This window comes from Homalodisca vitripennis, chromosome 1 (genome assembly GCF_021130785.1).
Source record: "Homalodisca vitripennis isolate AUS2020 chromosome 1, UT_GWSS_2.1, whole genome shotgun sequence".
In the NCBI taxonomy this organism is placed as follows: Eukaryota; Metazoa; Arthropoda; class Insecta; order Hemiptera; family Cicadellidae; genus Homalodisca; species Homalodisca vitripennis.
The window spans coordinates 100,393,458-100,410,954 of NC_060207.1; the positions used below are offsets into that span (position 1 = coordinate 100,393,458).

Genomic DNA, 17,497 nt, shown 5'->3' on the forward strand with positions numbered 1-17,497 from the left:
TGCGCTAGGCAGTTACGGCATACAATTTTGATTACAAGATATGGAATGCAAAATATAATACGTTGGTTGCAATAGACTCTAATCTTCTATTGTAGGGATAGGGTGTTTTACATAGTTGTATTTGAGTATTTTAACACTAATTTGTTTATTTATTGTAATGACAAATTCTTTCTATAAAATACAAAAATTGTTAAATTCATAAAAAGTACATTTTAAGACTTCTATAGAAAGTATTTCCAAATTCGTTCGTCAAAAATGTTGATTGCTGAAAATTTGAACCGCATTTATTTTTGTTATCAAGTTATTATATTATTTTTCCAAGTTATTAATATTAATTCAGTTTCAAGTTGGCAATTAAAAATGTTTTCCCGTTCAAATCTCGTTGAAATTTTCTAATGCAATGTTAACAATTTAACATCAAATGTTTATGGCTGAAGATGGATATTCACAGCGAAGCCAACATATCTCAAGATTTAAAATGTATAAGCAATGTCACGACATTTTGTTTGATCAAAAGTTAAAAACCTATTAACCTAGAATGAGACATTAATTTATTATTTGAATTCTCTTGTAGAGCTATGAAATCTTTATGAGAACTTTAACTAACCATGTTTAAAAGGCATCACGTTTTTGAACAAAACTAACAAGTACATTAACGTACCTGAAACACCTGCAATGCCCTGGCGAGTCCTCCGACTTGGTTCTTGAGAGAGAAGATGAGAGAGTTCACAGGGAGAGCATCCTGAGGATCTCCCTCTGCCGAGGAGGGGAGAGTCATTTTCTTTTTTTGTATCTGTTGGGAGCATGTTTCCATAAATTATAGGACACTATAAACCAAGTTTATTGAAAACAGTGATGTCGAGTGAATTATTTATTTTACTGACAGAAATAGCCTAACTAGTCTGTTTCTAGGTAAGAGTTTTACCGAGCTTGCAATATTTAAACTTAGATTATATGGAGAATTCAAAATTCAGCCACATTTAAATAGTGAAACGTTTGCCAACTTTCCTTCTGAAGGTGTGCAATGGAAATTTGAATAATAATAATAAATGTTTTAAAGGCTATGGGTGTTTTTGGACCGCACACAAATATATATATATATATATATATATATATATATATATATATATATATATATATAAAGCCAATGTTCTGTTCTATTGACTCATAAATTGCGAAATGGGTTTGAGTCACTATTTTACTAGTCACATTATAATTAAAGAATGATATTTTCTTGTTATACCTGTTATCAAAAAGAGTATTCAGGGGATATTTTTAAACATCTCGTATTTTCATTATTCAAAAAATAATAACTAAACTTCAATCAGAAATACGCCACCAAGTATTAGCCTCTTTGGAATATATAAAATGGGCATATAAAATGTTTAAAATATTAAGCCTACTAATGTGCATGAATTGTGCCTGTTATTATGTTATCTTATTGTATGTATTCAGATGGTGCGTAAAACTGTATGCCATGTATTGTAGGTAGTATATTGCCATAAGATTTCGGAAAGTTTTGCATATCGCTTAACATTATGGGTTTTCTTCCGAATTTTCTCACTTTTTTATAGGCTTTGCCATCAGTTATGTATTAGTGAAGTATAGATATCGATATACAATGATCGGTGGGTGCAATCTATTAATTAAATATTAACTATTTGCCAGAATCTTGTGCGTTTTTATTATTTTCATCTTTGTTGCGTCTAATGTACACAATTAAAAATATTTACGGATTTAAAATTATTTATTATTTATTTATCAATGTCATCCATTTGGTGCAGATGTGTTAGAGTTAGTCAGACTAAATTCAAGTATTCATCAAATCTCGTTTGTTTTGCATTGTTCAAACTTTACTCTGATAAGTTATTATTAAAACGCTTTTAATGAACTGATCTTATCGCATTTATTAATCGAGAACTGTATCCTGGTTGCTGCTAAGTTCTGTATCATTCAAATGTAACATACAGTTTATCGTCACCCGAGAAAAAAATGCCTGTTTTGTCTAACAATCATCACTTTAAACGTACCCGATCGATCTAGGCATAGAGATGTCCCCCCAAACTACAATAGTCATAATATTGGACAATTATATCCTGCAACTGGCATTCTGTCTTAAGAAAGACTATTATATTAATTAACTAGTCAACAAAAGTTGATCGATATTTAAGATTTCTAGTCTCTAAGACTACAAGAGCAGATCTGCTTGTCTACACCAAAAAGCTAAATGCTAAAACAGTTCGATCTACCGATCATGCATAATGCTAAAAAATCTACTAATTTTCATTACAGTCTCTACAAGATTCGATAATATTCATATAAATGATATGGAAAACACATTAATAGTCTGTTTGGTCAGCCGTGACCTCTGACATATTATGGACCAAAGTGACCCAAACTGTAGATTGGTAATACCGATCCAATATTATACGCAATACCACACGCGCAATAACTGTCCAACTTGGATAACAAGAACGAGATACCTGTGTTTGAAAGTTAACTACTAACTAGTGCAGCTACAATAACGGGGAATACATTACAATTTGACTTGTTTATGTCTGCTTTATGATGTATAAAGCACATTATTTACAAATAATAACTTTCATTTTTTATTTCGGTACACACGAGAAAAGATGACTAGAAAATTATTTTTGACGCTTTTTCAATCAAACTCCGACTTTGAAAATCCATAGCTCCAGAAACTTGTGGTCTAGTTAAGACATATTTTTATTTCAGATAGGTACAAGTGTACTGTGTTAGTGAAATCGTTAGAATTATATGAAAAAAGTAAATAAATTATAATTTTCACTGTTCTTGACCGGGTAGATAAAAAAATGCGGCATTGGTCTCATTATGGAGCTCAATATGTTGGGTGTGTAAATTTGAACTCATATTAAATTGAGCAGGTTTTGTTAATTTCACGCGGCCAGTGACTGACTGCACGTTTGGACGCGCAAAGATGCATTCTATGAAAAACACACCCAGGGCGTGTTTTTCAAAAAACTATACAATTCTGAGGTGTAATACTCGAAAACAGTTCACTTGTCCTATCTTGCATAAAAGTTTTGCTTTCATCGGATAATAACTTTCGTAGTTATAAATGTTCAAATTTGCAGTTTGGTTGAAAAGTGTTAAAATAAATAAACAAAATTTTAATATAACTCCCGTTAATATAGCTCTTATCTTTCGTTAACGTTCAAACTTCGGTATCCATACATATTTACCGAATAGTAAGAGCTCTTTCGTTAAATTAATTCAGCTAATTTTATTACCTATGAAATCTTTATGAGAAAGAAAGAAATTTGGCCTAAAACGATACAATTATGAAATAAAGCTAAAAATAAATTCATAGGACCATATTAGAATAATCATTTCATTATTTTAACATATTACATACAGGGTGATTCATGAAGTTCTCCCCCCACTTCTACAGCACATTGTACTAGTAAAAAATAATGAAAAATGTTATATAAACCATAGGTCCGAAAAACGCTTCGTTAGCGAGTTACAGCTAGCGAAAGATTTCGCCTGAATTCCCTGGGTAAAGAGTAAAATAAAGCCATACTGAACTTTTGGAAAGGTTAATTAAGTAAGAAATATCGTGGATTCTTATGTATTTTTACCTGGTAAAGCTAATAAAATAGGTTTCAGAACTGTACCTGTAGTAGTTTTTGAGGGATTCAGGGTTAAATGCAAAAAATTGGGGCACCAAACAATGTTTTTTTAAGTTTGATGTACAATAACTTTGTTAAATTGGGTAATAAATACATAAAAATCAACAAACATTAATTGTAGAGAATTTAATTCTGAGAAAATTGATATAATCAAAGTCTAAAATAAAACAGAAATAAGTACCAAAAAAATCGATTTTATTCAGTATAATACATTACTAGTTTTAAGCAAAATAATTCAGGTTGGGCCCACCGTACGCACCTTTTTATAATAGATGTTCGAAAATGAGGCCATCATTATCAATACATTTTGCAGCACGTTCGTTTGTGTATTGCTTTTGTTGCGTTTCTTAATTTTTCAGGACTTCCCTGTATCTGCCACAGCCGAATCCATAATACGGGCAATTAATTCATCACGAGAATTCACTTTTGTCTTGTATACAATGTCTTTCATCATCCATCCCCAGATGCAATAATCCAATGGAGATAGATCTGGTGATCTTGGTGGCCAAGGGTGAGACCCTCCACGACCAATCCAGTGTCCAGGAAATTGATGATTTAAGTAAGCAGAAACGGCACGTGAAAAGTGGGGAGGAGTGCTCCGTCATGCTGGAAGTACAAATTTTGTCTGAGATGTAAAGGAACATTCTCTAACAGCTGCGGCAACTCTTCTTGAAGGAAATGCAAATATAACTCAGCATTTAGGCGTCCAGGTAATATGAAAGGTCCAATCAGCCGATTGTGCAAAAGGCCACACCAGATATTGACGCTAAATCGGTGTTGAAAAGTTCTGTTCCACTCATGTGGATTTTCTTCTGCCCATGAGTGTTCATTGTGCAAGTTTATTGACACCATCCGAGTGAATTGTGCCTCATCCGTAAACAAAATACGCTTGTAGAGTTGATTATTAATATTCAAAAAAGTTGCAAAAACTCCAAGCGAAGCGGACCATTCCCTAGCTGTAGATGTTGAACCTTTTGTTTATGAAACGGATAAAATTTGTTTTCGATTAAGTGACCTCCACACCGTTGACTGCGAAACTCCTATTCGCCTAGAAAATACGTCGTGTACTTACACCTGGACTGCGATGAACAGCATTAATAACAATATCATCATCAAGTTGAACAGCTCGTTCATAATTGGTTCTAGTACTTGGTAGGTTTAGTGATCCTGTTTTCCCGAAGAGTAGGGCCTACGGAAAAGTTCCTGAAATTGTTTTGGTATCTGGAATCCTCCTATTATAGGGTAACGTAGTTCATATTCTTCTACAGCAGCTCTAGAATTACCATTAAAGTAATCCAAAATAAAAACCATATCAGCGTATTCCTCTGATGTAAATAAGTAAGGCATTTTTTCGCTGAATAAACAATCGAATTATAACTCACAGAAAAATTGCAATTAATAACACGATTCACAGAACCCGATCTCCTGCTGTAGCTTGCAAAACACCACTAATACACAGTTCTAACGTAACAGTAACAGAATACCATTGTTGATCAGCTGTTATTCGTGCGTTACCAACTTAGAAATTAATAAAACAAAAAACTGCACTTCGATGATTAGTAAACAATAATGGGAAAATGTTTTGGCTTCATTTATTTTCGAACATTTGATGTAAATTTTTATTACAAAGATTGTCGTAGTCTAGGAAAATTAAGGAAAACACACCTTTAACTTAGGAAAAATAGCAAGTTCCTTTTTTAAATACACACCTGAAAACAATTAAGGTATTACTTTTTTAATAGTTTGTTCTTAATTTATTGTTTGATATCCAACACTTACGTTTTATGTTTAAAGCCTTATTCTAGTAGTCAATCAAAAAATACTTTTTAGTTTAGGTTAGGGCAGTTAACGAATGTCCAAAACAAACAATAACTGTAATATTAATTTTCATATGTAACAAACTATAATCCGTTCTTTGAAATTGCACACTTAATATCTCGTGTCACCTTCTCTGGCTGAGATAACTACTTCAATACGCTGTGGCATGGGTTCACAACGATGATAAGTCATCTGAGGCCGTCTCGTGGTAACCGCGCTCATTTTTCTCGTAACACCAATTCCAGCTCATCCAAGGTCTTGGGTTGGTTTGACCGGCCCCAGATGCCTCTCCCTAGTTGATATCAGACGTGTTCAATTGGATTTAGGTATGGAAATGGAGTGGCATATTTAGGTATAGGTATGGAGTGGCAGGCCACTCCAATACTGGTATGTTGTGTACGTCAGTAGACATCCCGCCCCTTGGGTCCTAACATGGGCTCTTATGGAGGGATAAATTCCCTCATTTGCTGGAGAAATCCCCTCATGTGCGGGAGAAATTCCCTCCTCACACTCTCTTATCCTATCAAAATGTTCCAAATTCTGGATGTTTTTTCGGTAAAATCGGTGATTTGGGGGTGTCAAAATCGGTGATTTGTTGGGTCCTCACACTCTTTGTGCACACTACGTGAGGGACGGAGGGAATTCCAATATGGTGGTGGGGGCGGGAAAAATTGGCGGAGACCCGAGGAGAGTTCCGTGCCGCCGCTCGAGCCGCTTGGGAGGAAATCCGCAGCATCCTCGCGGATTTCCTATACGAGACGGCTACCCTCATGGAGGAGGGACTCCCGACGTAGAAATTACCGCTGCGCCGTCCAACGGATCAACCCCTGCCACTCAACCCCGCGAAGTGTCCTGCCCCGTTTGCTTTGCGAATCTACCAACAATCGCTCTTTCGATTGTGTGGGCATACACTCTGTCGTCCATGCTCCAACAGAGTGGGGGATAGATGCCCCCACGTGCCGTGAGCTGATTGTGGGACAGATTCACAATATATCTCCCAGGTAGTTTCTCTCTGTCGAGTTCTACCTCTTCAAAATTTCTTCAATTGGCTTCACATTCAAAATTTATATTCCAAATTTAATTTACAAGGGACGGGACATTATCCAGTCGTAGGATGTCTACCAGCTCTCTGGACCGATTCTTATACTGGATAATGTTTACGCTGTGGCTATATGGCCGGTTACCGTCTGTAGATTAGACAGACGGGCGATGAGTGGTGACGTCAACCGTGACGTAACGAAAGGGCAGCCATAACTGTCACATTAACACCAGTGCCTTAGAAATATATATAAAAAAAATTGTAGACTATTTTATTAATTGCATATTATGCATTGCTAATGTATTGAACGTTAATGTAATAAAAGTGTACGCTTAAATAAATTAAAAAAGAATAAAAATATACAACTAAAAATTAACCATGTAGCCTACCAGAATCTACACTTCGTAGTTTATTAAGATATAGTTTTGTTTCTCGCAATTTTACTGGAATGTTTCAATTAATAGTCATTAAGAGAAATCATAATTAATTATAAATAATTTTTGTCATATTAAATATGTATGTCATTTAATAGCATAAAATAACTGGAACATGTGTTTTAATTTACTAATAACACTCAAATGGTTATGATTTTATTGTATATTTGTATGTAAGTGTAAGAGGGAAATTAGTCTCTCGTCTTGAGAAATTTGAAAAATTAATTCTCCCATTTACCAATTAAAAATAGTTTTTATTATTAATCACTTAAGTATTATCGGACTTTATCAGGACTGTAGGTTCTTATAGAAGGGATATTGGTACAGTTTTAAAGTATATAGCAAACCTCGAATCACTTATTCTTAATTGAATATGGTCAGTATTTTCTTTAATTATTGATAAAAGTTTTCAACTGGTCAAAAGAACTAAACTTTCTACAACCCGCCATTTTAATAACAATCCACAGTGCTAGAGCTACTTCAAAACCTTTGGCGTCACAGTCTGTGACGTCATAGTCGTTCCCCGTCCTTTGAAACTAAGACCGGTGACCGGGCATACAGCCACTCCGTAATGTTTAACCTGGGTACTATACGTAGTTCGGATGTTTCCGAAACCACATCCAGGCCCACATCGACTCAATCATCACCACATCACACAATAAGGTACGATTCGTCTTTATTTTTTAATATGTAATGTTAAACGCCATCTTGATTACGCGGGAAACCGTAAAGTGAGGTTAGGTTCCCCTGTTCCCGCCCTTTTTACAATTGAGGTTATGGTCCCCTGTTCCCGCCAATTCATGGGCGCCGCCATCTTGAATACGCGGGAAACCAAGAAAGTGAGGTTAGGTTCCCCTGTTCCCGCCAATTTTTCCCGCCCCCGCCGCCATATTGGAATTCCCTCCGTCCCTCGTTTCTCCCTCACGTAGTGTGCACAAGAGTGTGAGGACCCAACAAATCACCGATTTTGACACCCCAAATCACCGATTTTACCGAAAAAACACACCCAGAATTTGGAACATTTTGATAGGATAAAGAGTGTGAGGAGGGAATATCCCCCGCACATAAGGGGATTTCTCCAGCAAATGAGGGGAATTTCTCCCTCCCATAAGAGCCCATGTTAGGACCCAAGGGGCGGGATGTCTACTTACGTCCAATGACTGTCGAGCTACTCTCGCTGCATGTGATGGGGCTCCATCTTGCATTTATATAAAATCTTGATCTGCTCGTGGACGAATATGGACGTTGAAAATCTTATCCACGTAACGTCGTGCTCATCCAACACTATTATGGAGCCTCATCAAACAGAACCCTTAGAATTAGGCAACAGTTAACAAACCGCTCGTTTCTTCTTCTCCATACTCTAACACGGCCAGCATTACAGAAAATTGTAAATGACGATTCGCATGTGAATATTTACCTTACGCCATTGTCTCAACTGCCAACGCCTATGGTCTCTTGCGAACCACAGTCTTGCTCTATTATGCTCTCTACGTACGGTCAATCACGGCACTTGGACAGATCTCCTAGACGTCATTCCAGCATCCCGGAGTCCCGGATTTCTCACAATTTGGTCTCATATAAGAGTACCAGTTGCTTCACTGAGGTCATTTTGAAGTTCTCAAGCGGCTGAAAACCTATTACGAAGTGCATTATTAGAAAAATGTATCTTCTATGTGCATGGTGGACCTCGAGCGACCTTGCCATGGTCTTTTGCGAAGAGTGCATTGCTCCTGGTGTCTGTTCCACAATCTTGAAACCACTGAATTACTCACATCTAAGCGTCTACCCGCATGCCGTTGGGAAACACCTTCTTCTATCAAAGTGACCGTTCTATTGACTACTCGCAGGGCTGCCCAACCTACGGCCCGCGGGCCGAATCCGGCCCGCGAGTCAGTTTTATGTGGCCCGCCTTGTTGCCAAAACAACCAAATTTGTTTACAAGCATTTGAAATATTAAATAAATACAAATTTTGAGAACCAAGCAGTCCAGCCGATTTCACGTAGAACGAGCCGTATTCATTTGTTGGAGTATGGGTGTTGAAAGAAGTACAAAAAAAAAAAAAAGTAGTTGCATGCAGACAGATTTCACTGACTACGGTGGTGGCTGCCGGCTGGCGAATAGAGCGCGTGTAAAGCACGGCACAGCGCGCGGTGCGGCGACGTAACCCCTACCCAACTCAAGGTCACCACTCGCCACGTAATTTGTATGTCCTAGTATCCTAGTAGGATTAATTTAAATCAATGTATTCAATTTACTGGTGACTTCTTTATTGTTCCCTCAGAATTAGAGCAAACATCCAAAAGTCTGGATTTATATTTATTTCTACTAAAAGAACCTAAAAATATAATAATATATTATAAACCTTTACCTAACAACTAATAAATAATAAGAAATTACAATAATCAGGAAACAAGGGCCAAATAACCTTAAAACTCATATTTTGCACAAGATTTCTGGAACAAACCCCGGGCATTACGTTTTGTTTGGGGTTCCAAATCCCCTGGGATGTTGGCCCGCCTGTCCATAAAGGGTTTACAATGTGGCCCTTGAGTAAAAACGGTTGGGCACCCCTGGACTACTGTATCGGGCAAAAACCGTATAATACCTGCCATTACAATGAAAACTAAACAGAACAACCATAAAACATCAACTGATCAATATATAAACTGATACAAGTTCAGCTAGTTAGTTACACCTGACATTTTTATTATCTCATTCTTATTTGGACCTGATAAGCAAATCAGCAGTATTTATCTTTAACAGAGTTATACGAAATAAAACAAAATTGGCTTATCATCCTTATCAAGGTGCTGCCTTTATCTGTGGGCAAAGTATAACTCTCCCATGTTATTTCTATTTATCCTAAATTAAGCAATAGAAATGACTCCTTAATTCTTTTAAGGTGTGTATATTATTTATAATATTGCTCAATAGCGTAACCAAAATCAGACAAAATAGGACCATGACAACACTCCAAAATGTATGCCAAATGGTGAACTTTGTAATGTGATTGCAATTTTATCATAGTTTGTGAATGTTAAAAGATAATTTTTAACAACACATTAATAATTATTAACACTAATTTGCATTTGGTATATTTTTGCAAACTATTCTCATATAAAATTATGGCTGATACTGATTTTTGTGTGATTTATAAACAAAAATGAGATATTGGACAAGACGTGGTTACAGATTCATCAAATGGAGAAGGGATAGACGAATTTAGTCGCAGTTATCAAAGTAGTGTTGCAGCTGTAACATGAACAATTAATTGATCCAGTGTTAAATGTTGGAAAACATTTACAAGATAAAAATGGCAATATTAAAAAGCCGGTTGGAGAAGATATACCAAGAAAAGGTTGCTGGTTTTAATGAAAGTTCAGTTATCTGATGCAGTTATGTGGTATTCGTTGTTTATTTGGCGATATAGTTACTCCTAAACATAAAATGAGAGATTAAGTACTTTGGAGTTTGCTGAAAATATTCTAAAAGCTGTTGTGTGGTAATTAATGGGCTGGTTAGGGTATTCTCCTTACCGATCTTGTTGCTGTTAACGTCTACCATGCACTACCAGTTGTGTTGGGAAAAGTATTTTCCTTTTGAATAATATTTGAACAAAGAATAATACTAAGCATGCATGCGTACCAATAAAAACTTTCAGTACTTTTGAAAAGACCAATGGAGAGTGATGGGTTGATACAATACGCGTCTAGTGTTCAGCTCCATTTCACTTCCCACTTGGTGCAACATCTGAAATCTGATGTTGTCATAGATTTGTCTCCTTAAATCTGGTGTTCACATCTTCCTTGAAGAGATCCAAAAACGTCGGCAACGAAGAACCTCACAGCAAACCCCTTCCATTGTTTCGCCAACAGAGATACACTGACAGACTACAAATCTAGTGTAATTTAGACGAGAAAGTATTCTCACTGCCTCGAAGCAACCGAATTTTTACAAAAATGGGAATGGTGGGGTTGATACAATGCGAATGTTGAGTTCAGCTCCTCATAACATGCCTGGACTATCAGGGTTGTAGGGGTCCGTTGTGAGAGTGACTGTGTAGTGATTAAAGTCTTTAGTCTTTCAGAGGCCAGACAGGTCATAAACTTAATAAACATCATAACCAAATTAAATTTGTATTCATTACGCATATCATTTATACGAATATTATGGAAAAATATACATCCCGATCAATCTAAAAGAATATTGAGACTACCGGACGTTGAAGTAAGTATAAAGGTTATATGAAGGGATAAATCAAAATCCAACAATTAAATACTGACAATGCTTTAAACGTGTAGTAGCTACTGATTCTGGGATGTTATACATACTCACTTTTTTCTTCATGAACGTCCAGCATATACTTACGGGCTTGGGCACACTCTGCTTGATGGTCCACTCCTCACCGGACCGGTACAACCAAAGCCCCAGCAGTCCCTTGCCTGACCCGCTCATCGTGGTCCAGCTCTGTTACATACAATGCTTTAGTCAATACATTCTTAATTTACGGGCTTGGGCACACTCTGCTTGATGGTCCACTCCTCACCGGACCGGTACAACCAAAGCCCCAGCAGTCCCTTGCCTGACCCGCTCATCGTGGTCCAGCTCTGTTACATACAATGCTTTATTTAGTCAATACATTCTTAATTTACGGGCTTGGGCACACTCTGCTTGATGGTCCACTCCTCACCGGACCGGTACAACCAAAGCCCCAGCAGTCCCTTGCCGACCCGCTCATCGTGGTCCAGCTCTGTTACATACAATGCTTTATTTAGTCAATACATTCTTAATTTACGGGCTTGGGCACACTCTGCTTGATGGTCCACTCCTCACCGGACCGGTACAACCAAAGCCCCAGCAGTCCCTTGCCGACCCGCTCATCGTGGTCCAGCTCTGTTACATACAATGCTTTATTTAGTCAATACATTCTTAATTTACGGGCTTGGGCACACTCTGCTTGATGGTCCACTCCTCACCGGACCGGTACAACCAAAGCCCCAGCAGTCCCTTGCCGACCCGCTCATCGTGGTCCAGCTCTGTTACATACAATGCTTTATTTAGTCAATACATTCTTAATTTACGGGCTTGGGCACACTCTGCTTGATGGTCCACTCCTCACCGGACCGGTACAACCAAAGCCCCAGCAGTCCCTTGCCGACCCGCTCATCGTGGTCCAGCTCTGTTACATACAATGCTTTATTTAGTCAATACATTCTTAATTTACGGGCTTGGGCACACTCTGCTTGATGGTCCACTCCTCACCGGACCGGTACAACCAAAGAGCCCCAGCAGTCCCTTGCCGACCCGCTCATCGTGGTCCAGCTCTGTTACATACAATGCTTTATTTAGTCAATACATTCTTAATTTACGGGCTTGGGCACACTCTGCTTGATGGTCCACTCCTCACCGGACCGGTACAACCAAAGCCCCAGCAGTCCCTTGCCGACCCGCTCATCGTGGTCCAGCTCTGTTACATACAATGCTTTATTTAGTCAATACATTCTTAATTTACGGGCTTGGGCACACTCTGCTTGATGGTCCACTCCTCACCGGACCGGTACAACCAAAGCCCCAGCAGTCCCTTGCCTGACCCGCTCATCGTGGTCCAGCTCTGTTACATACAATGCTTTATTTAGTCAATACATTCTTAATTTACGGGCTTGGGCACACTCTGCTTGATGGTCCACTCCTCACCGGACCGGTACAACCAAAGCCCCAGCAGTCCCTTGCCTGACCCGCTCATCGTGGTCCAGCTCTGTTACATACAATGCTTTATTTAGTCAATACATTCTTAATTTACGGGCTTGGGCACACTCTGCTTGATGGTCCACTCCTCACCGGACCGGTACAACCAAAGCCCCAGCAGTCCCTTGCCTGACCCGCTCATCGTGGCCCAGCTCTCTTACATACAATGCTTTAGTCAATACATTCTTAACGATTATGATGTTGAGTTTTAGTTTCTAGACGCGACATAAATTAAGCCTTATGAACAGTACTTGATTAAAACTGTCGAATATACATTATATATGGAATATTTCATTAGGTTCCTTTTTATTTAGGTTATCCTAATTTTCTCTGTCATGCCTCAGCTGGACATAAAGAACCGACTAATTTGAAATTTGTACTACAACAAATACAATAGTACAGACATTTCCCACAGTAAACAGTAGACGAGAGATATCATAATTGTTATTTATATCAGGTTCCAAATATCTAACCAAATATCTAGTAATACAATTTTGTTCATTTTGTAAACCATATTCATTTTTGTTTTATAAGGAATGACGTGATTTGTTAGTCTAGGGAGAAGAAAATGTGGAAGCGTTAAATTTTAAAATCTCTCTCAAACTTATCTCGGACGGATATCTAATACCCATCCCATACTTTTGTTCAGAAAGTTTTAAATTTAAAAATCTTTTTTTTAACTGGCCTAAAAATTTGATTAAAACAGTCTTTACCTATCCCTTGTTTTGCGTTTCGTAGCAAACTATTCCTTCGTTATATGAAAAGAATATAAGATATTTTATGATTTGTAACATAAATGTTCAGCGATCAGATAATAAACCTAAATGTGTGTCATGGTGGTACGTCTTTATCATCATCATTAGTTGATGTTTGAGCGAGCTTTGAGGAGTAGCCGCGTTTTACACCAAAACACTCACTGGTTATTATTTTGTCTCTATGTTACCCTACCCGTCAATGTTCAAATTTATAAAATTTAAATTGGAAAATCAAACATTTAGACATCGTTCCGGTTATGTCCAGATTCAAATATTAATACCAGGATTTATTGAGTAATGTGACTCATTCTGCGAATACTTAAACATTTAAATATTAAAAAGTTAAAAAATAGAACACAGCAATTTTATTAATTACTCAACCCTTACCAAACAATGAACAATAATAATAACACATATATAATCAACAATAATGTTCTATAAATAAGAATAGTGAAGCGTTTTTACCACATAAGAATACAACTAGACGCACTAACCGTTTCAAACCACAAACCATACATTCCACCCCTATTGGTCTGCACACATCCGGTCAAAGAGAATATAAAGAGCAAATTGGTAACGGATTTATAAATGATTGAAAAACACGTTTAATATTTTTTAGTGTTCCCATAAATTACAAAAATACGTTTGTGAGAAAAGTATACTCGTATATTTTATATATATATATATATATATATATATATATATATATATATATATATATATATATATATATACAGGGTGATTCAAAACTAAACGGCAATCTCTCGGGAGCTTATTCTATAGCTAAAAAACAAGTAAAAAAGTTCATATAACCATATGCCCGGAAACGCTTCGTTAGCGAGTTACGCCTAGCGAAAGATTTCGCCCGGATTTCAGAACCCTTGGTGAAGTCAGGCCGTATAAAAATGGTAAAGGTAGTTACAAAGATACAAATACGATTGTTTTTTATGTTTTTATATCTGACAAGTTTCTTAAAATTCGTCTCAGAGCTGTAAATGCAATACTTTCAGAGATATCTTACGTAAAACACAAGAATTGGTGCAAAGAAATAACACATTTTTGTGTTTAACGTAAGATTACTTCCATAAATGTTAAATAAAGGTCATTTTTTTCTTACACAGATTTGTAGAACATTTAATTCTGAAAAGATTCATGTGAATTACTTAGGAAAAAAATTAATAATAGGTATTGAAATTTAGCTTTATTTAAAAATAAAACAGACGCACAAAAATGCATATTCTTATCTGCATAAAATATTAACTAATGTTTAGGTTGTGAGTAACAGCTGATCATTTATTCAACACTTTTTATCGTCATATTTTCTTTGCAAAGGTTGGCAATATCAGCTGATCAACAATTAAGTTCATGAAGTAATATTTGAATAACCTTTATGGAGGTTTTTGTATTGTGGCGTGTGAAGATTGTATTTTGTGAGATCCTGTGATTATTTGGAAATATTTTATACAAGTGTATAAAATATTTTATTAAATATTTATTTTTAAAATATTTTATTAAATATTTTTATAAAAGTGTATGTAATTATCTTAGTAAATAATGGCAGATAAATGTAAATGGTATGTATTCGTTTGAAGAGTATACGGACATGATACTGATTTACGGCAAAGTTAACAAGAAATGGTTTAGCTGCAGTTCAGGAATATCGTGATACTTTTCCACATCGAAGAACACCTGATCGCAAAACATTTGAAGCTGTGGAGAGACGACTTAGAGAAACTGGTAGCTTTAAAACCGAAGCGAATAGATACTGGTCGTCAACGTAAGCGCAAGGAACTATAATAATGAACAAGCAATAATAAATGCTGTAGAATTATCACCAACCAAACAAGCACCAGACGATTATCACGTCAGTTAAATATTTGCCAGTCAAGCGTATGGCGGACACTTCATGAAGCACAGTTGTACCCATTCCATATAACACGTGTTTCAAGACTTATTACCGCAAGATCTTAATAAACGGAAGATGTTCTGCCGCTGGTTAAGAAGAAATTGTTTACGACATCAGTATTTTCTTCGGCGTATTCTCGTTACTGATGAATCCTGTTTTAACTAGAAATGGAATTGTAAATTTTCGTAATACCCATACTTGGGCGTACGAAAAACCCACATGAAAACTGCGACGAGGCATTTTCAAACATACATTTTCAGTCAATGTATGGCTTGGTGTTCTGGGTGATAATTTGATTGGTCCAATTTTTCCTCCCTAATCGACTTAATGGAGTAGCGTACTTAAATTTTTTAAGAACAAACCTGCCTACCCTCTTGGAAGATATTCCTGTTCAAAACAGAATAAATGCATGGTTTTTATGCACGACGGAGCACCTCCACATTTTTCTAATGATGTGACAAAACTATTTAAATGATACATACGGTAGACAATGGATTGGTCGAATGGACCAGTAAAATGGCCACCACGTTCTCCTGACCTCACGCCAGCAGACTTTTTCTTATGGGTTTGGATGAAGTCAATTGTTTATTCAAAACGGATTAACACCATAGAGGAGTTACGTAATCGCATTACAGAGGCGGCAGAGAAACTATCAAGAATGCTCCAAACGTTATGAAACGCGCTAGAAAAGAGTGGATTCGTCGTGCGAAAAACGTGCATTGCTAACAACGGAGGACACTTTGAGCAACTATTATAGGTGATTATTACAGTTTTATAAAGGTAAATACATTTTATGTTAATGTTCAGTCTAGAATAAATGATCAGCTGTTACTCACAACCTAAACATTAGTTAATATTTTATGCAGATAAGAATATGCATTTTTGTGCGTCTGTTTTATTTTTAAATAAAGCTAAATTTCAATACCTAATTATTAATTTTTTTCCTAAGTAATTTTCACCATGAATCTTTTCAGAATTAAATGTTCTACAAATCTGTGTAAGAAAAAAATGACCTTTATTTAACATTTATGGAAGTAATCTTACGTTAAACACACAAAAATGTGTTATTTCTTTGCACCAATTCTTGTGGTTTACGTAAGATATCTCTGAAAGTATTGCATTTACAGCTCTGGGACGAATTTTTAATAAATTTTTCAGATATAAAAAACATAAAAAACAATCGTATTTGTATCTTTGTAACTACCTTTACCATTTTTATACGGCCTGACTTTCACCAAGGGTTCTGAAATCCGGGCGAAATCTTTCGCTAGGCGTAACTCGCTAACGAAGCGTTTCCGGGCATATGGTTATATAAACTTTTTTACTTGTTTTTAGCTATAGAACAAGCTCCCGAGAGATTGCCGTTTAGTTTTGAATCACTCCCGCAGCTGTGGCTTGCTTCTTACCTAAGGGAGCGGGATCAGAGCGTGGAGATTTCGAACGTCAACATCTAACAAAATCAAAATGCCTCATGGTGTCCCTCAGGGATCTATCCTTGGGGGGCCTCTTTTATTTCCTGATTTATGTCAGTAGATTGAACTAACTCGGTGATCCAACATGGGAAACTAGTTCAATATGCTGATGACACGACTCTCTGTTTTAAAAAGCAAAACACTGCAAGAACTGGAAATCACAACGTTTGAGTTGAAGTGAATTCATGTATTCAATTCTTTTCTGAAATGAACTTGAAAACAAATCAAACCAAATCAAATTTTGTACATTTCTGCATTCGGCAGAATACACGTTTCGGATGGCCAGCTGTATTTGTAGATAATGTCCTTTTAGAGGAAACATACTCTACAAAGTTTCTGGGAATGTTCCTTGACAGAGGGCTGACCTGGGACGACCACATCGACCACATATGTGCTAGAGTTTCCGCAGGTATATATGCCTTGCGCAACCTAGCAAAGTTATGTTCCCCCAAAGTTTTAAAAATGGCCTACTATGGCCTTATCCATCCACACACTTTGCGTATGGAGTAAGACTTTGGGGAGGCTGTGCCAAAAAATAGATTGGAACGAGTATTCAGACTTCAAAAAAAGGCTGTCAGAATCATACAAAAGTTGAGTTTCAGAGAGTCGTGTAGGGAATCTTTTAGGGAGCTTGGATTTATGACTTTGCC

The 17,497-nt window shown here is 36.9% G+C and overlaps 1 protein-coding gene across 1 annotated transcript in view; it reads right to left on the reverse strand.

Annotated features, from left to right (window-relative positions):
• LOC124367570 (tryptophan 5-hydroxylase 1) overlaps positions 1-11,435 on the reverse strand; it is a 30,213-nt gene extending 18,778 nt beyond the window's left edge. Inside the window, exons 1-2 of the mRNA XM_046824507.1 lie at positions 11,338-11,435; positions 662-793 (exon numbers count right to left, since the gene is read on the reverse strand). Of these exons, the coding sequence (XP_046680463.1) occupies positions 662-793; positions 11,338-11,424 (219 nt within the window). The 5' untranslated portion in view covers positions 11,425-11,435. The remainder of the gene's footprint in view (positions 1-661; positions 794-11,337) is intronic.
• Between the last annotated feature and the right edge of the window lie 6,062 nt (positions 11,436-17,497).